Consider the following 27,198-nt stretch of genomic DNA (forward strand, 5'->3'; position numbering starts at 1 on the left):
CAGGCACGTGGGAGAATAGACCAACCCCCACCTCGCTACAGCCTCCCTTCAGGTACCTGTAGAGTGCAATAAGGTCACCCCTGAGCCTCCTCTTCTCCAGGCTAAACAGTCCCAGCTCCCTCAGCTGCTCCTCGTAAGATTTGTTCTCCAGACCCTTCACCAGCTTTGTAGCCCTTCTCTGGACTCGCTTGAGCACCTCCATGTCCTTCTTGTAGCGAGGGGCCCAAAACTGAACGCAGTACTCGAGGTGCGGCCTCACCAGAGCCGAGTACAGGGGGACTTGAATAAACCAATACCAATGACACTCTTAGGGATCATGTTGTCAATGTTGAGAGGTAAACATGGAAAAGGTGATCTGAATTTGCAGATGTCACAACTATAGGAGAAAATCCTAAGAAAGGCTGTATGAATGCTTGAAGTATTTGAAATGCCTGGGAAATCCATCACTGTCTTGAAGAACAAGGACGATTGTGGGAAAACCATACTCTGAAACAGACAGCCAGTCCCTTGGCTGGCATAAACTGTCATAGCTCCATTGACTTCAATTAGGCCACACTGTTTTAAATCAAACCATAAATCTGAACAAGACTCTGAAATATTATTTCAAACTCAGTGATGAAAACATATTCCATGCTTTAAAGGAGATCTGTTGGCAGAGTCCCTATTTTTATTCCAGATTAAAGAATCTGAAACACCATGTCCTTCTCTACCCTTGAAGCCAACCTAAAACATAGTGAAGGTTTTTTAGGAAAAACATTTTATCCCTTTGTTGTGAGAAGCAAATTCCACATGGTGCTTCCTCAAAGCACGAACTGAGAACGTTTTGCCAAGATCAGTGTAATTATCTCTGCTGCCTGGCACTGAAGATGCTGCAAGCCTTCCATGCACACAGTAGGGAATTCCTGTGTTGGTAATTGTGAATGAATCACAGAGGCAATGGAAATGCCCGCTTCTTGCTGCTGCCCCTGAGTATTTTTCAAATTCTCTTTCAGTGAGGACATTTGAAGCACGCTTACCACAGGGGTCTATTCTGGACTTGCTGATCAGGCCATCCCCATGTTGTAACAGAACATATGGGGATATTTTCCGAGGCAACTGTAGAATGCCAAGAAACAGCCCCATAAGGATAGCTTTAAAGAATGAATATGGATATCATCCATTCATTTCAGTCCAAAATCATGCTGAGAAAAAGGAGATGATACCATAAACTCCAGAATTTGCATCCGCTTAAGGACAGCCAGGCATCTCCAGGGTTTAAAATATGAAGGCTGGTTCTGCACTTAACACACAAATGTGACGATAAGGAGCTTCTGCTCTAGTTTTACGTCTGCCATGTGTTGCCTGAATGACCAAATCAGGTCATCAGACCTTCTAAGGCTCTGTCTTCCTTATCTGAGCACCATCATGGTGATAAATAGGGATGACTGAACTTGCCTGCCTTTAAGGTACTTGGAGATGTCCTTTGCAACTCTTTAAAAAGCACTTGGACATCCTCAGTGCAAACACAGTACAGAAGCGACATGAATTTATGCTTTTGTACCTTTGCTAACTGAGAGCATGAAACCAATTAGCTGCCTGAGTTCTTTACAGTTACCCATTGTGAAAACCTATTGTTCACTAACAAAAAAAAAAGCAGCTAGCCCTGCCATGGTCGGCAAAAAATGAGGCTGGGCACTTCCCTTTCTCCAGGTAAACGATTTCCCAGGAGTCTGTTAATATCTTTCGGAAACAGAGAAATGTTTTCGTACCTCATTCCTATAACAGATGGGGTATGAAATGGGAATCATGATGAGTGAGAGTCCTGGAGGTTGTTTGCCTTGTCACAATATATAATGCTCCTGTGAAAGCGCTGCATTACCTTAGTCGCACCACCTTTGCACAGCACAACTAATAAAGCACGACTGCCAAGAACAGAGTTCATAGGCTCCACCTATATTTTAACACTGTCCTTGGGAGTTGCTTAAATAGTTTGTGCTGACAGGACTGCAAGTATCATCTGACAAAGCAAACCTAAGGTAAATCTGGTCTTTTCAGAGAGTAAGGTGTGCCCTGTGTGACTGCAGCTTAATTGCCAGAATAGTCACCAAAGAAAAATAAATTAATGGGAACAGATGCTTAGAAAAACAAGCTATGAAGCTCATGCACACACACACCCCCCACCCTCAAGAAATTTGAGTCTGGCTGGGGGGTATCTATTTAAGGTCTGGTTGCTACTGGAAGCAGCAGAATCACAGCTCCCACCTTGGATGCCTACGGTTGGAAAGAGAAAAATCACAGAAAAAAAACTTGGCTAAAAACCCCTTCTAAAATAAAATGCTACATAGCAATTAATAGTGACATCTTTGTATAAATAGCTCTATCAGAAGGAGCGTTTGCCAGGGTATCTGAGATGAAAGGGTCCAATAGACCTGGAGCAGCATTAGCGTGGGGATGAAGTGATTAGTCAGCAGGCTGACAGCTGTGCTAGAAGCCCGGTGCCAGATCCCAATGCATGCTTTCCACCGCTGCCAAATGTTTGCTTGTCGCTCCAGATAAATGGAGCATCAGCAGTGTTTTATTTGACCTGCTCACAAGAAAAATAAAGCAACTCTGACTTCGTCGGTGTGTTTGTCGTTGACCTTGCATCAGCTGAATATGAGTGGAGAGGTTCCCTGGTCCAGGAAAATTAACTCTTTAGTACAAGGGACCACTACTAATCTTTTTATTTTGGTAGTAAAATGAGTCTCTAAATGTTTCAAAGTACGGTGGCTTAAAAAGAACTGTCAGCCACTGCCCAAGTGCCCTGTGCTGTCCTTGAAACATGCCCTTGGACCAATGGCCTGGAGAATGATGAACAGCTTTGAGAATAGCCTATAAACAGCCATCCTTCTGTCTCCACAGAGAAATTGGGAAACCTTTTCAGAGTGGAGGGTGGGGACAGAAATAAGTTGCAAGTGCAAGAAGTTGTGGAGAAGATTCAGTCAGCACTGTGCTTTTCATTTCTCTCTGCAATCAAAGGCAATGTTTTTTTGTGTCTTTTCCTTTCTATGCACCCCCTTTTGCTTTTCTCTCTTTTCTTAATCATTTTGATCATCTTGGGAACTTTCTACTTGAGATCCCATCTGTTGTCTGGTTGAGGCCAGCTTCTGCTGCTGGGTAGAAATCAGAACTAGTGTTTTCGATTTACACATCTGAAACTTTTTTATTTCCATGTTCTAAAGGCAAGAGAGAAAGAGAACAGGGAGGGTAAGCAAATCAGTTAACCTTCTAGAATATTTCAACTATATCTATGTATTTTCATTTTGGAATCTAGCCCTCACGTAATTATTTTCTTTAATTCCAAAAGGCCCAATGGAAGGCATGAGAAACCTAGACAGACTATGCAAGAAAGAAAAAGGAGTCTTTTGAGAGCTTGTATATGGTACTAGTAGCTGAGACTGTGGTCAGGCAGAGTTCTTCCATATCTGATCAAACTGAAGCTTTGGATCTCTTTCTGGCACTCATTGGTTCCTCTTAATAACCAACTGCATTCTTCTGGACACTGTTCCTTTACATTTCTTCTTTCCCACCTGTCTTTCTTCCCCACCGTGCTTTGACAAAATTTGTTTCCTGGCAGCATCAGGAGTTGCTGCATGCATTTGCCAACTGTCTCCAGAGAGCATGAGTTCATTTGCCCAGGTGAGATCAGATTGCTGAGCTCAGGGCTCAGGGTTCAGATGGTCTCATTAGAATGGGCTAATGTGAAAGTTGTGAGGCTCTGCACAAGTTCTTTTGGTCATGGGGAAGCAAATGAGATGCTGAACCCTACCATCTGAAGAATGACTTCTGGACCAATGGCCCTTCAAGAGAGGGAGAGCTCTATAGGGATCTCTTGTTCACAAAATGTTGTCGTCACATCTGATAGTAGGAGGAGATCCCTGTGGTTCAGCAACACAAGAAAATAGGGAGTTTCAGCTGAAGTCAATGAAAATAGGAAGAAAGGTTCAATTTGGTAAGGGGTGAATGGAAATAGAGAGTGTAAAAGGTGGCAAAGACTCAGGACTGTTAATAAATCTGCTGGCAGAAGGTCACCTGCAGATCTGAACCGAGGCAATTTGCTGACTTTGTGAATAAATAAGGCATGTGACTCATCCAGTCAGAACTCTACCTATTGTGCAAGGCTTGAAAAAAAGTCTGAAAAAGAACGTAACTTAGTTAAAGTCAAATTGGACCTCCTTTGTCAGATCATGTTAAAGCCAGCCAGTGAAGTATAGGATAGTGGGTTTATAATTTTTCTGCCTTTGACTTACAAGGGACCTAACTGCTACCTAACTTAAGCACTCAGAAATGCCCTCTGGAGATTCCTGTCTCTCTTGATTGGCTAGAGGGAATCTAGAGTACTAAGGGCTGCTTAAACAGTATGCATGGTATGCCCAATACCATATCCATTGTGGTGCCCAATACCATATCCATTGTGGGATGGGTAGTTAGATGGGAAGCAAGGGAGGTTTATTTCAGATTCTTCTTCATAATTTTCCTTTCAGGATTCATTCAGTTCCCTTCCACTTGTCCTAAAGATTTGGGGTTGTATGCAATATGAAATCCTACATCCATTCCCGACCTGGTACTGCACTGTTTCATTAGAGCACTATCAAATCTGATCTCTTATCAGACTCAGTGATGTGAGTACTCCTCATCTCAGAAATACATTCTCCAATAAAATTTTGCAGGTGGTCACAGCAGCTTGGTCGTTGGTGGAAGAAGTTTCAGCCCTCTGGGAGAGACATTGTAAAGATAAACATAATTAAGCACTTGAACAGCTCATCAGTGAAAATGTGGACTATCCATCATCATGAAGTGTCAGAAACTAGGATGGGCAAAGAGCTTCCTCGAAAGGTTTAGGCAGGATTAATCTTGTCTAGTTATATGAAAAAGGATTAGATGAGCTTGAATTTCTGTGGGTAAATATACAGATGAGGTTGTTAAGAAGCACACATTCTGTGCTTGCAGGTCAAATGACAAGGAGAAAATGCAGAAAAAGATGTAAAGTAGATAGACGTCTGAATAGTCAGAGCAAGGAGCAATGCAAAATGTTCTGCGGAAAATGTAGTGTGGCATTAATCCACCATCTTCCAAATGTCTCAGCAGGAGAATTTTATACCACTTCTCTGGAAATCAGCCTGGTGGTTGCTTTGCTTGTCTGATTTATTTCTTAAAACATGAAGCATAGATGCATTTCTATCCAAAAACAAACAAACAAAAGAAAAACAAGCAATTCTTGCTCCTGAGTGACAGCTTCATTAAGCCACAGAAGACAACCCCTGCACTGCAGACTAGGAGAACTCTCGTCTGCTTTGGCCTACCATCACCTTATTTCAGAGTTACTGTTAACATAACTCCTGTCATTGCTACCCATCTAAACAGGCAGCCTTTTATAATTTTCAGACACAATTGCACAACTGCTTCAGCACGGCAGTCTTTTGCCTCAGTCAGCAAGGCCCTGGCTATGGCTCTGCATTGCAAGACCTCTTGCTAAGCTCTAAGAGTCCAAATACAGATGAACTTGTGCAGATAAAATTACTAACTACCATAATGGCTGTCCAAATGGGTGCAATAAATTTCCGCGTGAGACAAACTCTCTGAGGTTTTACTGACTCTTAATGCTGCTGCTGCCAGCTTTAGTGTTACTCTTTGACTCGAGCCATATTCTGTTGTCTCCCAAAGGTCTTTTCGGCCCGTCAGCTCTAATCAATATGCTGCCTTGAGAAGGAGCTTGTTTTAAGTAGGTTTGCTCACCATAAAGAACCATATAAAGAAAATTTGACTTCTACTCCTTGTCAGCATATATCACTTCCTATGCAGAGCAGCTTTTAGATGGTCTGTTAGCTGAATCCAAGTGCTCTCTTTTATATGTTTCAAGAAATGACAAATGCCTGGGAAAAATGCATAGTTGTTCTACAGAAGACATTAGGCAGAGTCAGGAATGGCAAGCAGAACAGCTAATAAAGCCCAGAATTGTAGCAGAGAGGATGTTAAAAGCTAATTACTTTGAGATTATTTGAAGACTTGTAAAAGGTTCTTCTATTCTCCATTCTGATGTAAGTACAGCCTATTTTCCAGCAACATGCAAAACTATTTCAGCAAGTTTTTAGAAAGTTGCTGAGGAAGTGCTCTTTACCTATTATTGACATACTAGCTCAAAATAAAGGAAGTTCAAAACATTTTTTTTAGCTGTTGAATATTTGCCATGAGGTAGCTTTGGGTTTTCAGGGGTCTGGGCCACTGGGAAGAAACCTACTCCCAATATTCTGACCAGGCTCAGATTCTTGACCCCATACTCTGGCTTAATAATATTGTACTTTACAGCTTGGATCAGAGCATGCAGCGGCATTCATGAAGCCCAGCAATGGTTTGCCTATTGAGGGTATCAGGATCTGTCCCACTGAAATACAGCTTAACAGTGTGCAAATACTTGATGAAGGATTTTAAAATAAACAACAGCCCCTGCTAGTAGATTTTGCTGTACCTTCCGCAATGATTGTTTATAAAGGTGGCCTGTGAAAAGCAATGAAAAAGTATGATAAGTACAAATATAAAAATCTACGTTAAGAAAGAGTTATGTAAATTGCCCTTTGCAATTCAAAGGAAAAATCAAATGTGAATCGCATCCTTTTGTTAGATGTCATCCTTGGGAAGCAAACTTGAGGTTTGTTTATGCACACACAGAATATGAGGAGAGGCAGCAATAAATTACAAAGCAAATATAATTTTATTTGCTTTATTAATCTAGAATGTGGTACCGATGTGTCTGGACTCAGTGGCTCCCCAGCTGCACCCTCCTGCAGGATGTTATCAATCCTCTATTTCTGTAAAATGTGCTACCAACTAGGAGGAAGAGCACTCGAATGGTATGACATTTTAATAAAAAAAATCAGTCTTACACCATGCTGTGTCCTGACGTAGTTATTCTTATATCTTCCAATGTATCTTTCAATCCGTATCTCGTATGTTTTGCTGCTCTTTAACTGCTATGCATCTTTTTAGATTTCTCATGATATTACAATAACAGCAAGGCATGCATAGATGCCTCTGCCTATCCCTCAATATGCCTTTTGTTCTCCCTGCCTCTCCCGAAGCAGCAGAAAGGAAATGCACACACGGCAGCAGGGAGAGGGCAGGGGAGCGGGGAGAACATTGCTCATCAATGCTGCTTCCCTCCCTGTGCCCCTGCAAGCTGCCACCACCTCCTTCCTCTCCCTCCCCACAGGCTAAGAAGCCCCTGATGCCACTCTGCTCTTCTCGCAGTATCTCATACACTCCTCCGTTCCCCGCCTGCCTGAGGTCCTGCGTGCTCCAGGATGCGCTGTGTGAAGTGGGGGGCCTCTTCAGAGTACGAGTGCACGTTTAGTGGTGGGATCCAGCAGGGAGACTGTTGAAGGTGTAGGAGTTGACACGCACTGCTGCTAGTTCAATGCCCAGCTGTGAGGAGATGTGTTCGGCGTTTCTTTAACCATGTACCGGGTCACCTGCCTGTAGCTGGGAGGTGGCTGGGGGAAAGCGGAATGAATATTCTGCACAAGAGCTTTGCAGAGAAGATGAGACAGACAGATAGGTTCCCCGGACAGTATGGGTTTCCACAGGCAGTACTGCAAGAAAGAAACTCTTTGGGATTTTTTTACCATCTCGACATGACTCTCACCCCTGCTAGACAAGCTGCAGTTTAGGGAGGAAGATCAAATGTTGGGTCTTTGCCATTAGCTTAGACACTAGGGGAAAGGGCTAGATGACTTTTTTGATAACTAGCATGAAGACCCCAGCAGGCTTCCAGACAGTTTTATTAATCATAAAAGTCATTAAAAATAGCCAATTCCTCAGGGGTAAAGAAAAAACAAAACCTCAGAAGAATGAATCAGTGCAGGCATCTCCCTTTCCTAAGAGCATTCTGTTCACAGTCTGCACTCAAAACCGAAAGGGAATAGTTAAGAGTGAAAATCCCATGTAATATAACAATATGTTTTCTCAGGAAAGGAGCAAGCACTTTCTATGGACTTATATTGCAACAGGGAAAGATATTTATGGGCTTTGTGTACAGCTCAGAGACAATCAACTTTTGGACAGTTGACTCTGAGGCTTGCAAGTCACCCAGAATCAGCAAAATAGTTTTCCCATTTGCTTTTGTGTTTACCTTTCCCCTTTTGCTTTTTTTTTTTTTTTTTTTTTTTTTTTTTTTTCCTTGTCTGTCCCTTTCCCCCTTGCTTTCCCTGCTCTCCTTGCCTTGCCTTTTTTTTTTTTTTTTTATATATATTTTAAATATTTAATGGATAGAGATTACATTCAGTTGCCTCTATGCCACTGTCCACTGCCTGTGCTCTGTGTCTGCAGTCTTTGCAATATGAGTGCCAGGACCATAAAGACATCTCACTTATCTTAGGGCATCTCAAGTTATTTTAGATGCCTGTGTTAAGGTACCCGGGTCACATCTTAACTTTCTCATCCCACAGTTCCAAATAAATTCTTCCATATAAGCCCAAATGTAAAACAAAGCATTACTGTCTTACTGTCTTTCTGGCTCTGCAGACAACCAGAATAAAAAAAAAATGGTATAAACTTTTCCATCAAAATTAGCTTTATAAGGTTGTTGACTGCAAAATGCAATGGCAGTTTAAATGTAAGTATTCATTTCTTTTATTTTAACTGGAAGAATTTCAGTGGTGAAATAATTGCGTATTAAGAACTGGGACATGAGGCAAGTAAAAAAGGCGGGAGGAGAATCATAGGCAGTGGGAGGGAGAGGAAACTTGCAGAGCTGTTTTATCTGTGGCCTGTGGGGCTACTGACTGAAACATGTACAGTAGGGGAATGATGCAGGTCTTCTTTCCAGCAAGGCACTTCACTGCAACACCAGACATCATTTTTGGACTGCTGTGGTTTGAGCTTGAGTAGACTCATGTGAGACCCCATGCATCAGTATAAGCAAAGGGAATCAACTGTCTGGAAAACAGATTTTCAGAGAAGGCTGCGGGGATCCTGATGGAAAAAACAAGTTTACCATACACCAACAATGCTCCCTCACAGTAACAGTGGCCAATGGCACCCAAGGCTGCAATAGGAAAATCATTGACAGCAGGATGAGGGAAGTGATCCTTCCTGTCTACTCAGTTCTGGTGAGACACGTCTGAAGTGTGAGGTCCAGGTCTGGGATCCCCAGTACAAGAGAGACTAGAATTGAGTCCAGCAAAGTGCCATGAAGATGGTTAAGGGATTGGAGCATCTTTTATTTGAGGAGAGGCTGAGAGAACTGGGAGGAATAAAATACCTGATGGAAGGGAGTGAAGAAGATAGAGCCAGGCTCTCCTTGGTGGTGTTCAGTGATAGTTCCATTTAAACATAAAAAAACAATATATATATATATATATTCTTTCACTGTGAAGGTAGTTAAATGAGTTTGCCCAAAGAGGCCGTGGAGTCTTCATCCTGGGAGATATTCAAGACTCAACTGGGCATAGCTCTGAGCAACCTATTGTAGCTGACCCTGCTTGAGCAGAGGTTGTACTGGAAGACCTCAGAGACACCTTCCAACCTCAGCCATCCTGTGACCCTGTGCATCTAGCTCAGGTATCACAAGCTATGGTGCTATGTGGGAAGATGAATCTTAGGGGGGTATGATGCTCACTCAAGAAGCTGGATAAATACATAGGAAGTTAACAATTGCTGAGCTCCATTAGGCTGTGAGTGTTCCCACTTGTGTGTTTAAAGCCCACTGAGATGTCTACATAAGTCATTGACTTGTCTACATAAGTCATTGACTTGGTAGGCATGGCCTCAGGCACCAGCACTAGAGCTGAAACCATGGCCCATCCGGACACTGCATGTTGGCAGCCTCACGCACAGCTCCATGCTTTAGCAGGCTACTCCATGCTCATCAGAGTAAAATGGACTCTGGGGGTGTTAAGAGATTCATTTGCTGTGTTTGGTACATTTTACAGCAGGTGGAAGGTGCAGCAGCAGCAGGCTGGAAAACTTCTTTCTCCTTCATACATTTCTGGATCTGTTTCTGAATGTGGTCAGCATTGTCTGAGGCAGCCCATCAGGTCATGCTTTATTTATTTCACCATACTTTATAGCACTCCCTCCTTCTATAAAACCTTGCTGTTAGGAGACTGCTTTCCATTTTTTTTGGACTCTCTCTCAAGTGTAGCTGTCTGGCATCACTGCCCAGAGCAGCTGCTGACAATGCCAGTGCACTGAGAGCTGCAAAATCCTTCCTTTCTGAAATCAAGAGTAGAAAAGATCATCATGAAATAATGGACTAATGTGGCCATTCTATCTGTACTGCTCATAAATTAGATTTTGAACCTGGCAATTGCAGGGTAATTAGGAGGAGAGTAGCTTTCCTGCAGGAACATATATTTCCTATTCTGCCTGCCTGCCACACTCCAGTTTAATTTTTCCTTTGTTCACTCAGCTCAGAGAACTGCAATTACCAAAGGTGATAGACTAGTGGCAATTTTCGAATCATGAAGAGACTCAGTACAGAAAAAAAAAAAAAAAAAAAAAAAAAAAAAGGGACAGGTATCACTGGTAATTAAAATAATTTTGAATTAGAGAGACTATTCCAATAATTGCTTTTGTACGATAATCGCCATCACATAACCTGTCCTTATGAATCACTAATAGAGTGAAATAACATTACTGTGGAGCATGAGCTGAAAAAGACAGCTCCCCCAAACACGTACGCTCCTGAAAGCTCCCAACAGATGCGTGACGTTTGTGCAGCCATTTCTGAGTGGTAGGTGATGTTGCAGCGCTGATCACTGGCAGCCACGCGGTTTTTAAGCCCTCCTTCCCCCTTTGGCCCCATCAGAGAGGCACAGGAAACAGAGCAGGAATTCCCATCTCGGGTGGCCAGAAGGTTTCACATTATTGAAATAGATGATTTCCTTCATCCAAGAGCCTCTGAGGAGCATAAATTGTGAACAACATCAAAGCAAGTGAAAAGTTTTAGAGCAGACTGTCAGAGAGACTGCTGGGGTTTCCTTGGTAGATTTCCATTTTTTAAGGGGTCTCAGCAATTTACTTTCCTTCTCAAAACAATTCCATATGTCTGTGGATTATTTAAGGTTGTTTTGATTTTTGTTGTCATGGGTTTTGAAGAAACAATATCACAATTATTTAACATAGGGAAATAAAGTTAGACAGTGCCTGGAGTTACAAATTACTGGGATGATCTCATGGACTAAGACTTTGCACACTTACTCTGTGCTCTCCAGGGTTAGACAGCATGATTCTAGATAAAATGAAAAGCAGCACAGCTATCTGGAAATATGCATTGGTCCAATGCTGCACGAATACAGCAAGTAACCATTCAGGTTGCAGTAACTGATTTATTTTACAGGACGAAACACACTGGCAAGTATGACACAAGAGTAAGGGCTGTGAAATACATTGGCTCAGACTTGAAGTGGACCCGAGACAACTTTGTTTAATGATTACCGAAACTCATCTGCTAAAAAGCATAAAGGCCAGCTGTGGTCTTAGATTAAAAGTCATCAAGGCAAGCTGTGAATGGATTCCTATCAGCTTCCTCACTTAAGGTGAAGAAGTGACTGTCATTAGACAAGGTGTGGAGAGGGTGTGTGTGCCGATGAGGTTATTAACAAGTCCCTAGGAGGTGGCTCCTGCTGAGTGTGGGTTTTAAGTGCTTTCCCTGCACAGGAAGGTTGGTGCTGGTCACTGACCGTGCAGGAGAGCAGTGGGTCACACCCCAGCCAGTAGTCCCCATCTGCAAGCTATGGATAGATTCAACAATGATCTACAAACTCGATACTAGGCTGCATTGACTATGTGTAGGAAACTAGGCTTCATCTAGTGGAGTAAGTAGGATAAAGGATGGGGCTGTGAGAAGTGCTATCACTTCTCCGGCTTGTACTGTCATCGGAGACCAGGGGAAAAACTGTGCTTCTCAGCTGTACCCTGCCTTGGTTCCCCCTGACATTTGTGGAGAACCTGACCAAAGATCCTGAGGTCCCCAGGGGAGAGGCTGACCTCAGAATAAGACTGTCCAACCAACCCAGATGCCTGCAGTGAGTGACCAGGGAGGAGAAGCCAGTTTAAGCTCTGTCATTATGCTTGCCCCAGCTTCTGCTGTGCTGTGCTGGCAGCCAGCAACCATGCAACATAAAGACCCATTGGAAGAAAACATAAGTCTGAACACTTACTTTTCCTTTAAGGAAAGGATCCCTCCTTATTTCACATGTGCATGAGTGCATAGGTGTTTGGCCAAAAAAAAGGAAAAAGGGAAAAGGTCTATATTAATTGTTTCCTAGACTAGCACCAAATGCCAGACCCTTAAATCTGTCATTAACTGCTGGTGAATTATTCCAAAAGTTATTCATATTTCCTACCTAGTAATTCTTCAGAAAGCATTTTTCATAAATTTTGAATCTAATATAAAAGCTGCGACTGTGTATCGTTTTCAGTGACATCTGATTCGAGTTTGATGATCAGGAGTGTATAAGAGCAAAAGTCTTGATTCAGGCTAATCATGTGATGTAAGGACGAAATGCTAAACTGGGCATCACTAATGAGCTCGCTCTGAGGGGTGTACTACCCTTGGCTGAACCAAACCAGCATTAGTCCTCCATGCACCACTGGCAAGGATTGAAGAGTATAGTCCTTGATTGCCTTAGTTACTGCCTTGCACCAACATTCATGGGGAACTTGGTCAAAACATGAGTTGGCTCCTCTTCAGTTTTTCCTCATGCAAAACTAACAAAGTAGTTCTGTCTCATGTCAAGCTTATAATTTAAAGCTGATTACCTTCTGCATTTACTTTTTTTTTTTTTATTTTTATTTTTTTTGTAACTCAAAGCTCTGATTCATTGGTTCAGGTCTTGATTGTGACCTTGATTTGACGACTGTGTTGCCCATCATTAATTAGCCTGTTGTGGTTCTAGTAATGCGGTGATGTATTTTACATTTTTTTGCTTAGTTTTAGTGCACAGGTCTGGTTCATTTGGTCCAGTTGTAACACGAGTCATGTCAACAGAAGGTGTATGTAACTTGAATAAGACACTTCCTAGCTATGTGGCTCTGCAAACAAACAACTCTACTCCCCACAAGATGGTAGCAACATTAAAACAATGCTATTAAAATGCTGTCTTAGTTAGCAATTATACTAAGAACCCCTCAAGGTTGCAATACTACCTTTAACAAGCTCTTTACCATGTGCAAGACAAACCTAAGGCAATCCCTTCCTAACCAAGCAAACCCCATTTACATCTCAGCTTTGGAAACATATGTTGTTAATTTTAGGATTTCAGTTGCCGTGCAAGCTGGGTGTCACTTCTAAAAAAAATAGAAAAAAAAAAAAAAAAGGAAAGTGTGACATTTGGGGGGTAATTATTTTTCAGCACAGGTGTAGAGTGCATTTGAGTACCTTAAATGTTCACACAAGCTGAGCTTTGACTCAATCAAACTGCAGCTTACCACAACTGGAAAATAGTGTCATAAAATCTCTTCTTTCAGGCATGGTGTGGCCTCAATAAAAAGTGTCGTAGAATTTCTTAGTTTAACAGAGGCTCATCTTTTCTACTTCCAGCTTATACTTTCCCCCTGTGATCTCTCTTTTTACGTTGGCCAGGCCAACCACATCTCACCACTTCTTCATCCTTGTAGCCTTTGGATTAACTGGAGAAAGGGCTGACGGGTCCTGGCATTTATGGCTTTTGCCGTTGCTAGTCCTGTTGAGCTCACCTACCAGTTCAACAGTTGCACACTGCTGCACAGATACCACATGATACCACTGTGCAGCTCAACTCCAAAGCAACCAAGCATGCATTGTGGCACTGTAGTATATCTTCTCCACATGGGGCAGTGGGAATTAATTTTCTGGATGTTTCCTCATTTAACCATAAAGGGAATAGAATTTGCTGTAATGTATTTAAAAGACTGATGTAGTAAATTACTGGCATATGAACAATTCAAAACAGATCCCCAATTTACTATTGCTCCACGTTAATACCAGACTTTTGACCATAAAATCAGCCCTAATAATTTGGGTAGGGCAACTTTGTTCTAATTGCCTGGTAAAATCAACCTGGAAGACCTTACACAAGCAGAGGAGGAGAATAATGTACAGTGGTCAATGACAGAAATTTTTCATTGCTCCTATAATACTAATAAATGGTTAATACTACATTTTGGCCAAATGCAAGGAAAGAATAAAATACATTTCATTGAAAATTATGTGGTGTTGGCTCAGCTTAGCTTTCTACATTAAATGCTAAGGCACTTGCTTGCTTTAATGCTGCCCTTTGTCTGCACAGGTAAAGAATATGGCTGCATGAGGGGGGCAGATAACCTTGCAACACAACTGAGACATTCCTGGATAATCAAGTATAAACCTTGTACTTTTCACTGGCATTAAATCCCTTATAATTACTTAAGAAAATACATACATTTTTTACACAATACTTGGAAAATATTGGCAGTATAAGGTTAATATTCAGTGGCAGCTGACAGGCAGATAACATGCTAATACAGAAAATGGCATAAAAAGACAAGTTGAACCAAAGGTCGCAGTACATCTCTGTATCAATTACAGAGTGATAATCTCAGAGGAGTGTTTAGATTTTGCTGCCTTCTCAAACTGTTCTCTGGGCATGCACAGCCGACTTTGCAGTTGTTGTTTTCCTCTTCAGCTTAAACAGAGAGGGGTGCTCTGCTGTGAATCCCTCCAACAGGAGGAGAAAAGGTGATTCAACAGCTGGAAGAGTCCCACAGGAGTTTTTTTCTGAGAGCTCCACCTTTCAACATTCCTATTTCAAAAACATGGGCTATAGCCTTCATGTCAGAAGCCCAACACTCCTCTTTTTTGTACACTGCACCTCCTCCTGGAAGTCCTGAGAGGTATTTGCATGAGGGATTTGCACCAAGAAGTTTCAAACTGGAAAAGTGAGTGTGCTTGTTATTAGTTTCAGCACACTGGGAAGCTGCCAGGCTTTTACAAAACTGCTCATTTTCTGAGTCTTAGCATTTTTTTTTTTTTTTTTTTTTTTTTTTTTTCCTGAGCAGAGTACAAGATCTATCTTATTAAGTGAAAACAATAGAGTGAGAAGTTGGAAATTGCCAGGAAGCCTGGGAAAGACCGACACTCAGCCGAGATTTCATCCCATGTTTTCCCGTTGACCTCACAGGCTCTCAACACAAGAGCACTGAGTACATTAAAGAAAGGCCACAGTCTCATTTGGTCCCGTGAACATTGGCAATATGTTATGAGGACAATATACAAGCTTGAAAGGGAAAAACCGCAGCAATGTCCTCATGCCCTGGAGGTTTTGTCTGGTGCGATGCTGTTTAACCAGAGCTCTGTGAGGTTTTAAATGGCCATATGAGATTTATAGTAGGTCATGACCAGATCTCTTTTCAGGGCAAAGTTTGAAAAGTCCATTTGTCTCAAAATTTTTTAAAAAAGAGTCTGGTAATTCTCCAAGGTTTTTCCTCTTCCTTCAGGCAACTATTTTAGCCTGGCCTGAGTTCCTAAACCCCCCCCCATGAGCCCCTTTAATGTGGGAAATATTGTCCTAGTATCTGCTATCAAAAGAACAATAGTGTGGATACAAATATTTACAAACCCTCTCTAGCTCCACATGGTCAGTATCAAGCTTATTACCTTTTAGAAGAAGGGACATCATGACCTTAAAAGAAGTGGCTTCAGGAAATCAGCATTTGAGGACATTATTAGCAGGGATGAGTGATGATTATTACAGGGAACCAAATGGAGAAGATTCAGCGGACATACAGAAAACCCCACCATAGAGCCGGTGGCTGAGGGGTGGCCCTGGCTGGGTAGGTGGCAATGACCTCCCCCTACTACTGTCCCACCACATGCTGGTAAAGTTTTATGCTGGTGTCCCTGGGGCTGTGAAACCAGACAACTGTTCTCTCCCCACATTGTGGCCATTTCTACCATGAGGTAGGCCAACCCCCTCCAGCCAGTGGGTCTGCGTCAACTTTTTGGCAGTGGGTGGTGAACTGGGTCCTGGGGAATACTCCAGGTGTCCCAGTGGGGTTGGAGTGGTTTTGAGGAGCAGGGAAAGGGAAGACTTGGCAGGCAAGGAGGCAAGGCACTTAGAGTGGTCAGAGAGCCAGCAAGGGAGGTTCTGGGATGAGGTCCCTCAAGAAACTGGTAGGGGAAATTTGAGGGCCAGGCTGGGGACATCATGGGGAGTTGGGGGAGAGAGGGGGTGATGCCTGTGGTAGAGGTTTCGTGTCTTTTTCTTCATTCCTCTCTAAACAGATTGTGGAAAGGAAGAAAAAGGAAGATGTGACCTCTCGCAGAGCTGCTGGGAGCCAGGCACTACCATCAGCACCGTCAGCAGCCATCACCTGCCCAGGTATGAACCAACACCGATCTCCCCAGTCATGTACAGTGTGAGCTAAAGCCAGGGCTGGTACAGACACTCACAAAAGCAAATTAAAGTGTCTTAAATGGTTGTTACAAAGCTAGAGATTTACTTGGCAGGTCTCTATGACTTCTGGGGTGATTTTTATCTGTTGTGTAAATCAGAATCATGGGATTCTTTTACCCTGCTCTCTCTTCTCTCTCTCTCTCTCTCTTTTTTATTTTTTTTTATTTATTTTACTTTGACAAACTGTTTGTTCATTTAGAGTGGTTATGCTTGATTGTCCCAGTAAATAATAAGTGAGTGCTATTCGTGAATTATTGTGCTGCTGGATTTCCACAGAGAAGGGCCTATTCTCTTCTGTGTGAATGTGTGTGAAGAGGGAGTCCCACAGGCATGAAGAAAAGTTATGCATTTGAGTTGAGAATGAAAAAGACCTTTAAAATCTTTATAGAAATCTAATACAGAAGGTACACTGGTACGAAAAGTAAATTTCATTAGGCAAAAAATGCCTTCCTTTAAAATAAATAATTTTCCGGTTTTGCTAGAATGCCAGAAGATTACAGACTATGTTAAAGATAGCATGTGTCTCATTTAAATCATATCCCTTGGAAAAAAAAATCTAATTTAATTTAAGTAATTTCTATTTATTTCTGCCTTTCAAAATTATATCATTTTCAGGTTATAAAAATGTAATGTCTGAACCTAAACTCTTTACACCTAGTTTCAAGCCAGACCTAATTTTACATCTAAGTTAAAAACACATGAGAGCACACAGTCATAATATGATCTGGCCCCTCTCTGACTACAAAAAGGGCAGCCTACTATAAATAGAGTCCTTGAGAGAAGGAAGGTCTTCCTCCTCCATTTTGAGAAGGATTTTGAAATTTCATGCCATTCCAGTTTGGAACCAAGCCTTCCAATTCTGAATTTTCCCATGAAACAGAGCCCCAGAAGAAAGCAACAATAGTGAAAAATAAGCAGAAAATGTTTGTTCTGAACATTTGCGAAGAAAATGTCACCAGGCAGACCTCCTAGAAATGCTGGCTGGGAGAGAAACCTTGCAACTTTGGAAATTGAGCCATTTGAGCTTTTGGCATCTCGCTTTCCATCAAGAAAGCTCCAGTGGTTGAGGAGCCCAAATGCAGCCCTTCTCATTTGGCTGCCAACAAGTGTGTCAGGGGAGCTGATAGACAGTCAGGATGAGCTGAACAAGAACCGTAACCAGATCCTGAAGCCTGAGCTGCATGCCGGGTGTGCTCCCCTAAAGAATTCACTTGTGCAACCTTTGGAAGCAATGTGCTTTTTAAGAGCTAGAAATGTTTCCAAACTGCTGATGGCAGCTCGTCCGTGGATGAACACTGAGATAACACTACTGAAATCAGTGGAGCTATTTCAATTTGTACCACTGAAAATCTGGTCACTGAAGTTTAAAACAGAGTTTTAAAGTGTGGAGTTCAGTGTAAAGTAAGAATCATTGCTAGTGCACTCCTATCTGAGCCACTGATGAACCACACAGAGAATTACTTTGGGACTCAGAACATTAAAAACAATTATATGATTTAAGCTTCCATTTCATGCAGAAAAATCCCTCAATCATCCTAAACCAGAAACTTGTCATTTTTCTATTTACTTTTCACATCTACCATGAAAAAATGCTCCCTGCTGCCACAAACTACTTGGGTAAACCAAGAGGTTTGCATGCAAAGCCAATTTGTCAATGTTGGCTGAAAAGCATATAAACATACCTCCTCCTCCTGATGTCTGCATGAAAGACATTTCATATGCATGGAAAAAGTATTCCTCTTTGACCAGCTCAAGACCTACAGCTTGGTGTAACATTCCTTACCCACCAAAAACTGGCAAAGATTTTAATTTGGCTTCTGGGTACACCAGTACATAGAACTTCTCTGACTGTAGCTTTGCTTCAGTATCTAGATTTCATTTTACTCCACAGAAAAAAAAAAATGTTGTTTTTAGAGGAATTAAAAAAAAAAAAAAGTATTTAGTGGATGGAGGTAGACTTCTGCAACCACTAGGACCTCCATGATTCTGGGTGTCTGTAACCAGGCTGTGGAAAAGCCCCTTCACAGACTTGCAGTAGGAGTTTGGTGGTCCTCAAGAGACTTAGGCGTTATTGTTTTGGCCAAAAGTCTCAGCCATGAGATGACCTGAAAATACCAAGCATTGCCAAAGAAATAAGAGTCTGGAAGCTGAAAAAAATGGTTTTGTGAATCTGATTCTATGTAGTCTTTCCCAAGACTTCTTAGACAAGGACTTCTCTAGAGGTACCCAGCTTCTCTATGAGACTTGGTTGATCACACCAAGTTTCAGGTCCTTAACAGCCTGCTGCTGTACCTTCACATTGGCGTATGTAAAATAACTAAGTGGGAAACTGTTTTTTCTTACGTAGAGCCCTGTCAGATTTCAGAGATGTTCCCACTTTTCTCTCTGGGAGGAAACCCAGGCTGCTTAAAGATCACACTTTTGTTTTCTTTCACTGAAATGCAAGAAATCTAGAACAGTGCAAACCCTTCCTCAGCAGCGGAGTAAATCCAATTCTTCTCAAAGTCAAGGAGAGAGGAAAGGATAAAAGCTTTCAGACAACCTACATCAACTCCAAGGCGGTCATGAAGGAAAAGCTGAGACACCTGATTAGACTGCATGGGGGAGGAAGGTGTCTCAGACCATGACAATACAATCTCCTCACAGGAACATCTCAGGAGTGATTCAGCCACATGCTGATCACTGGGGGGAAATCCTGGGGGAGTCTCTTTCTTAGTACATACTGTCCTTTCTTAGTACATACTGTCCTTTCCTTTTGCCTGTGAAGAACCAGGCTGCAGTTCTGCTTGTCCTGTGTGGTGTCCTATTCACCCTTCAAAAACCAAAGGGCCAGCCAAGGTGCAGACTGTTTGTATCCCAGCTGAGGGCCAGATGAAGGCACCATACTGAGGAATTCCCTACCCACCGTGGGCACAATCACAGCTCTTTTGGGGGACTGGCCTCCTACAGAAAGCATCTGTTCTCCCCCAGCCTAACCTGAGCTCCCCATTCCTTTTTACCTCCATTGTTGCCAGGGTCAGAACAAAGCCAAGAGCAAGGATAAAATGGTCTTGAAGAAAATATATATATATATATGCCATATATATATATATTATATATATATAAGGCTATTTGCATACATATATATGGCATATATATATATATAGGGCAGTATGCAAATAGCCTTACCAGCAACAAGGCAAACAGAGATGTTCAACTACAATTTCTATATTACCTTTGCAAGAGGCAAGATAAAATGACTCGAGCGAGCATGTCATCCATGGAGCTGTTGGGGCTGGTGCCAGTAAAACCCTGTTGTGCCTTGCTGATTACTGAGTGATTAAAGCTTGACGGGGGCATCTCCTTCCCCCTGCTGCAGGGACAGCTAGCTCGCTGGGAGGGAACTGAAATTTCCCCTTCATGTTCCTGCTCCCACTCTGGAGACTCTCTGAGCTCCAGCTAGAACATGGTGCACAGACACAAAAGGGTCAAAAGCCCCACACTAACGTCATGTAACTGGGCCAGGCTGAGGTGATGTTGCTTGCTACGAAATTTCAGCATTTCTTAAAATACGGTGGTAATGGAAGCATGGTGATTTGTGGGAACAGCATGATCCCCGGTTTCCTGCTATTAGTGCTGTGTAAACCTGAGCTCTTTTTCTTCAGACTGCCAGGAAATAGATACAAAAGTATTTATAAGATTTCACTTTTGCAGCATAGCACTAAAAATAGCACAATACATCATTCATAGTACAGGTCTCTCTATTCTCTTATCCTACTGCTGAAGAAAGAAAGGCATGAAGCTAACTGCCCTCCCTACTTCTTCCGATATAGCAAGTTTCAGCTACCAGTGTTGCTATCAAGGTTAAAATCCCCTTTGTTTAACAACATGTTCATTGCTTAAGGGCACTGTCATTGCCCAAAGGGAGCATAATGTTCAAGTCTCATTGAAATATCAGTAAGTAATATCAATAATAAAGAAAACACAGAATACATTAACAAATTCACTGCCCATAGCTATGTACCCATGATATATGGGAGCAGTATTCAGAGCATCAGTTCAACAATACTTTAAGTCAGTGCTCCTTTGACCCGTGCTGATGAAGATGGACAGACAGGTTACAGAAGATTATGCCTCCAAGGGTCATAAAAATGTAGAAGGTTCCCAATTGCAAACTGATTTTTCAGAGACAATTACCTGCATGATTTAACCAGGCAGCCATTTATGCCTTCCAGGTTTTGTATCATTAATGTTTGTTTCCTCTTGGATTTTTGCTGTTTCTCCTTTGCTCACCTTTTTTTTTTTTTTTTTTCTTTTTCTTTTTCGTTTTGCCTCATGTACACACATTAAAAAAACTCTCTCACACTTCTTGTCCTAGGTGATTTATTCCCAAGAAATTAAATTACATTTTTATAAGCCTGTGTTACTGCAAATGATAGTTGAAGATTTGCTGAAAAAATTAATTCCTGATCTGTTGCCGTGAAGAGCCCTTGCTAGCACTGCACTGACTCTGTCTTTCAAAACCAGATGGAAGCAGTCCAACGGTATGATTAACTTCTTAGTCCCTGCAATTTCCTATTGCTCTACTTGCCCTAGATTTCAGGATTGACCTCCTGCTTCACTGCAAAATGCACAGTTGCTCAGCTTGATAAATCACATGAATACTTTTTTGATCACAGTTATCTACTATTTACTACATACCCAGTGAGGTTAATCATATGCTGAGGCACTTCATATGCTGCACGCATATACACTCTTCTTCCCAATAGCAGTTTGCATATTCTTCATGCTGCCAGCCAGCAATGGGACCTGTTTTCCCCTTACCAATATTTAAAAGACCACAGTCATGCACCTTGTCTCTTTTTCACCCCATGTTAATTCTGTAATTATCCACACACGGATTCTTAAAAGAACTAGCGAGCCAAAGAAAATACATGAGAAATTGCTAGCCAGACCTTTCTTCTAGCAGACAGATATTTTTCAAAATGCTAATGTTTCTGTGAACTAGAACCGATTGTCTCCCCTCTAATATCTTTTGGGAGCTAATGAGAGTGCATGGGGTTGCCCAAAGGGAGTTGTGAAATGTTTGGCTATCATGCCAGCAAGCCGCTATTACTTCCTTGAAGAAAAAAAACAGCTTAACTTTTCTTTCTCTTTCTTTAAACACCAAAGGAATTTTGGTATTTAGTATGGCTAGCTCTAAGGGCTCAGAATTGCTAAAATTCCCTGGAACAGCTCTGCTTCACCTTCTCATGCAGCTTTTTAATACATCCAAATTGCATCTCCAGAGCTGTTGTAGAACAATTCCAAACAAACACCAGCAACAGTCAAGGCATGGGAAAGCATCCAATAGTGAATGGATGAGTGCTACAGATCTTGCTCGCAAGTTAAATAAAAGGAAATAGGATCCAGTTTTACAGAGATAGCTATTCCTTTTTATTCCAAGCCTTCCACACAGGCTCTTTTCTGAAGCCCCTTTTCACCAATTCACAGCAGACTCCAGTACTGGAAGTAATATCCGATATGCAATACATAACGTTACTCTTACTTGTTCAAGTTCTGTACCTAGGAGGGCTAAGAAACTCTAGATCATTTCTGCCACGAGATGCAGCACCTGTCACCCTTTGCTACCACCTACCAAGTGGGAGGGCTGCAACTGTGGGGCATCAGCATTTCCAAACAGCCTAGTTTTCACATAAGGGATTAATGGTAAATCCATATCCCCTGTCAGATATATTCTTTTTTTTTCCTTTCAAAGATAATCTTGAAAGCATAAGCAATGTACCAGCTCTGCTGGAGCCATGTGTTTGTTTCTATGGCAAAGAGCACCATGCGTGCATGTTCTCCTCCAGCCAGCCTCTGCATCCCATGGAGCCCATGATCTCAGTTCCTTCACTCTCTGCTGGGATGTGGATTAGCTGTCCTGATCCAAGTCTTCCCCTTGGCTGTCACTGGTTGCACAGACCTGTCACATCACAGCCTGCTGGCCAGCCAGCGAGCTCAGTCACTCTGCTGATAAGCTGACCACGTAACTTCACGAGTGGAGGACTCGCTCAGCGTGAAAGGCGACGTTATCAAACAACTCAGTCCAACACAAACAGAAGTATGTGGGTGACATGAAGCATGTGAGTATTTTTGCTAACTGCCACCGGGCTATTTACGTCCTTTAGGGTATCACAAGTTTAACTGCTTTGCTTAATCACAGCTCGAGCAGATACTTGAGAACAAGAAATCTTTGGCTCGGTCCACCGAAAGTTTTAGGGCTGCTTGGACAGCTGTGTTCCCTACTTTAAATGATCTATTAAAAGTCTACATTGCCTCTTATTGTTGCCTTAATTCTTTACAGGCAGTGCCTCCCCAGGCCTCATAACTCAAATGTTGTATCTCAGTGTGGCTTTGTCTGAAGGAGAAGAGCCATGCTACAGATCCCGCAGGAATAATCACCGGCCCTGTTGCTGCTTACAGTATTAGGGGAATGGAATGGATTGTCCCAGGTCAACCTTTTCCATTCAGTGTTCCTCGCAGCTGAGTGCTAGATGCAGGCACATACCTGTAAGAGGTAGTTCAGCAGCACCTTTCCCTCCAAACCTTCTCTGCCTGCAGATGTGTTGCTCTGCTGCTTCTCATGACCCATCTCTCAGTTCTGCACACCCATCTGGGGACTCGGTAGGTTAGGTTGATGGTCTTTTCCAACTTAGATGATTCTATGATTCAATGATCAGCACTCCAGAGGACAATGGGGACAATTTTTTTCTCCCTTAAGACCTCTAAGTCAGATCCATTAGGGTAAACCAGATCATACCTGGCACAGGCTGCATGTCAGTGTCCTAACTGTGACCAAGCATGGATGGAGAGGGTATGGCTACAGGGAAATGTAAAGTACACCCAAACAGGAAGGTGAACCAAAGGTCAGATATGCTTTGAAGCTCACCAAACCTCATGAATGAAGCTTGTCTACAGCACAAAACTGATGTTTGTGTTGAAATGCCTTGTCTATCAGCAGCCCAGGACGGTAAACCAGTTTTATCACAGCCTGTACTGAACAGTTCAGGCCTCGATGAAACATATATAAACCAGGTGCTGAGTGTAAGCTGGTAAGCTGGCTCTTAGGTGGGGTGGAAGGGCTGTGTGGGTCCTCTTGCTGCCAGTTCAGCTCCCACCTCTGCCCCCGGTGCAGGCGGGGAGAGCTAGCAGGCTCTGTCTGCATCCTCCACGGTAGGGACACAAAGAGGATAATAGACTGGGGCTGTGAATTAAGCATGTCCCATAAGTACCACCCAGGCACTGCAGGGAATGAGACAGCTTTTCCCTATTACACCGAGAGAGGAAATTCAGCGGTGGCACAAGGCTTTCCTCTAAGCATTCAAGACTTTTAGTCAGACCCACTTGGCCTGCACTACAGCACAGAAAAATAAAAGCAGCTAGGGGAATAGAAGTGCCCTAGGACCACTGTAAATCTTTACTTCATGGAAAATCTTATCTTGTGCATGAATATGAGCTGTGAGTAAATTTAATGTGTGGATTAAGTACTGTGCGGTCTCCCTCATGGTGGGCTTCTCAGCCGAAAAAGAACAAAAGAATAATAATGAGTGTTGTGTTTGGGTATGATTACAAACATCTGTAATTTACAGCTGGACATTCCCCATTGCAAATGTATCCAGCAAGCAAGTGCTTCTGGGTTAGCGAAACAGCCTGCAAAAAATTAGCTTTTAACTTCAGTCCTGAGGTCAGAGTGCTGGGACCAGGGGAGTCAATAATAAAATCTATTTAGCTCAGTGGGATTAAGCAGGTTTAAGACCTGGCTTAACCACACTGCTCACTGTTAAATAATAGCAGAACGCACTGAGTATTTTAGGTACAGACATTTTTCTTAATTTAAAAGCTATTCAGGCAGTGGATTCGAGAGTCATGCCGTTGAAGATATGCTAGCACTATACCATTAAGGTATATGAGTTAAATGTTTGTACTTCTCTGTCCCAGAAATTGAGCAATCTTTATAGTTAGACCACTTTACTGAAAAGCATAATAAAATTAAAACCAAGCTGTGCTGTATAAACACTGAAGGTTTTCCATGAGAGAATGAAAAGTGAATGGGGCCAGTGCATCTTTCCTGACAAAACAGTCAGTGCATGTGCAGAGCAACCTGTCTTCTGGAAGCAGAAAAGCTGTTTCAGTCGAGCTTCTGGGTCACTAATCTTTGTGTTTGCACATAAATCTGCTGGGGGTTACTGTGGCAGTCTGAAAACAAGACTGAGTGCAGCACACGGAAGAAATCAATGGCTACAGGTTCAAAAACTCCCCTTTTTTTGCCTCTTTCTGTTTAGCTAACTGTTAGCTTTTTAACAGAACCTGAAAGCAAAAACTGAAACGGGAACTACTGGAGAATAAATTTTAAAAAAGAATGGTGGCTGAAATTGCCGGGAGCTTGATTTAACCTGCCACCTCACCTCCCTTGGTGCTGGGACGTGCTGGTGTGTGGCCAGGCGCTCGTTGCTGCTACTGGGACACAAGCACTGAGCAGCAATATCACAGGAGCTCTGCCTTTAGCCAAGGCTAGGCAGAACTTTTACAGTGCCAGTTCTGGGCAACTGCTCGATGCAGAGTGCTTCCTCACCCCCACTGGGTCTGGGACCATCTATGCACCCTCACCACTGCTCTTCCTCGGGGTAACAGTGCAGGGTTTGGGGCTTGCTGACTGCTTCCAGTGGCAGTTCTGTGGGAATGCTCCTTGCTCAGCCCAGGGGAAGGATGCTGAGAACTGCCCCCCCCTCCCCTGTCACAGCATTGTCTCACCACGTGTGAAAGCTGCCTGGCCTGGTGGCTGAACTTGCACACCTCCAGGGAGACACACACGATGCTGCCCCGACTCCTCTTTCCTTTTGCATTTGTCCCTATTACAGCAAATGCTCGTGTACTCTACAACTGAGCCAGTGATTTCACCCGCATCCCATATGTTTCAGTCTGGATTTTTTTTTTTTTCCTTAAGGGGGGCAAAAGAAATCCTAAACAAAATGGTGTTTGTAAACTGGGCAGAGTTTGGGGGGGGGGGGGGGGGGGGGGGGGGGGGGGGAAGGTTGATAATTTTGGCAGTCTTAGCCTCAGACCAGAGAGAAATGTTATTCATCCGTGCACAAGATATAATTCAGCCTAAGTGACAGGCTCTGCTCTGGAGAAATCCTGGCCTGAGCTGGCTTCGAGAGTCAATTACTGCTTATTCCCAGGGAGGCGGGGGGCGGGGGGCCAGGCGGAGCGCAGGGGGCTGCCAGCAAGGCAGGGGGAAATTTACTCTGTGTCAGCCTGCATGACACAGTACCTCATTTGTGGATAAATGTAAATCTGCTGGTTCTTTTTCACAGGCACTAAAACGTACAGTCTCTCCTTCCCCTTCCCTCCCCCCGTTCCCAAAACTGGAAAAGAAATCAGGACCGTCTTAGAAAGCTACCTTATATTTCAATCAATCCTCTTTCATAAAAGTCATTTAAGGTAAATACCTGTGCAGATTACGGCCCAACTATAACATTTACTATGGCCCGAATCCTGAATTCCTTGCTCAGGCCAGTTTCCCATTGAAGCTGATGGAAATTCGCTTGAAAAAGAGCTGAGTAAAACCTGAAAGCTGGCTAAGGATTCGGTCCCTTTCTTATCTGCCTGAAGCACTGCTGCAGTTCCAGAAGAAGTAAAAAAAAAAAAAAAAAAAAGAATTAAATTCCTCTAAAATACTGATCCCTCAAAACTTTAGGGGTAAAAAAAGGCATTGTTTTTGTGCCTGAAATGTATGGAGTATCTCATCACAAGAGGAGCAATTCCCAGGGAAAGAATTTGGAAAAAGTCAAAAGAGAACATCTCAAAATAAATGAAGTACTTATTGCTGAAAAATGAGCTTAGATATATCTCAGCAAACTCTAAAGCTGAGAATTTACTGCATCATTCATGCCTTCTCCAGTAAGTTTCTTATCTCTCGTTTGGTATCACAACAAGGGATTCTGCATACTCTGTATGAAATACAACAAGACTGTGATTTTTGCAGTAATAAACTCTACACATGCATGACAAATCCAAGCATGCAAAATGTTTAACATCCCAGTTCGCAGATACTTTGGGGACAAAATCCGATTATGAGTTATATGCCACAATAAATAGGGCTCAACGTTTCATAAAGCAATTTATAGTTCATAAAAATGACAAAATGTACCTGTCAGACAGAACGCGGAGAGCAGATCTCTGTGCTGCCTGCTGGAAGAAAGGGCAGAGATGTTTATTTTATATTCTGACTTTAAAATTACGAGTACAATCAACACTTTAAAAAATGCGTTACACACATTTTTGTCACGTGTCCAAATTTTAAAGTACTAGCAAAGTAGCAGAGAGTCTACAGCAAAATGGACATTCCAGCCTGGTAAATGTAAGAACACTTTGTTAAGTACGCCATAAACCAGGAGATTGTCAAAGCACAGCACAGTATTTGAGGTCTGAACTACTCTATTTAGACGGTTTTCTGCAGGTCTCTGAAAACTCTGCAGGGCTCAGCTCTCTTCCTTCCCCTCTCCCCGCTTCCGCACTCCCACTCCCTCTCCTTTACCATCAGTCTCCTCCCATTCTTCCACAGAAACAAACATCACATATTTGGTTCCTTGTGCGACGAAGCCTGTAGCTATAATTATAGATTTTGCAAAGCTTGCCAGAGCTGCCGCAGACTTTTCATGAGCGCTGCCATGTTAATCTGCTGGCAACTCTGGGCTACGCAGCACAGGATTGACCTGTTGCTGGTTTGCTCCTCAGTTTTTGCCTA

The 27,198-nt window shown here is 42.6% G+C and overlaps 1 protein-coding gene across 1 annotated transcript in view; it reads right to left on the reverse strand.

The window, feature by feature from the left end:
- Window positions 1-27,198, reverse strand: part of AFF3 (AF4/FMR2 family member 3) — a 291,962-nt gene that overhangs the window by 58,415 nt on the left and 206,349 nt on the right. Inside the window, exon 9 of the mRNA XM_035315957.1 lies at window positions 26,602-26,642. Within this exon, the coding sequence (XP_035171848.1) occupies window positions 26,602-26,642 (41 nt within the window). The remainder of the gene's footprint in view (window positions 1-26,601; window positions 26,643-27,198) is intronic.

The sequence above is a fragment of the Oxyura jamaicensis genome, chromosome 1 (genome assembly GCF_011077185.1).
Source record: "Oxyura jamaicensis isolate SHBP4307 breed ruddy duck chromosome 1, BPBGC_Ojam_1.0, whole genome shotgun sequence".
NCBI classification, from domain to species: Eukaryota; Metazoa; Chordata; class Aves; order Anseriformes; family Anatidae; genus Oxyura; species Oxyura jamaicensis.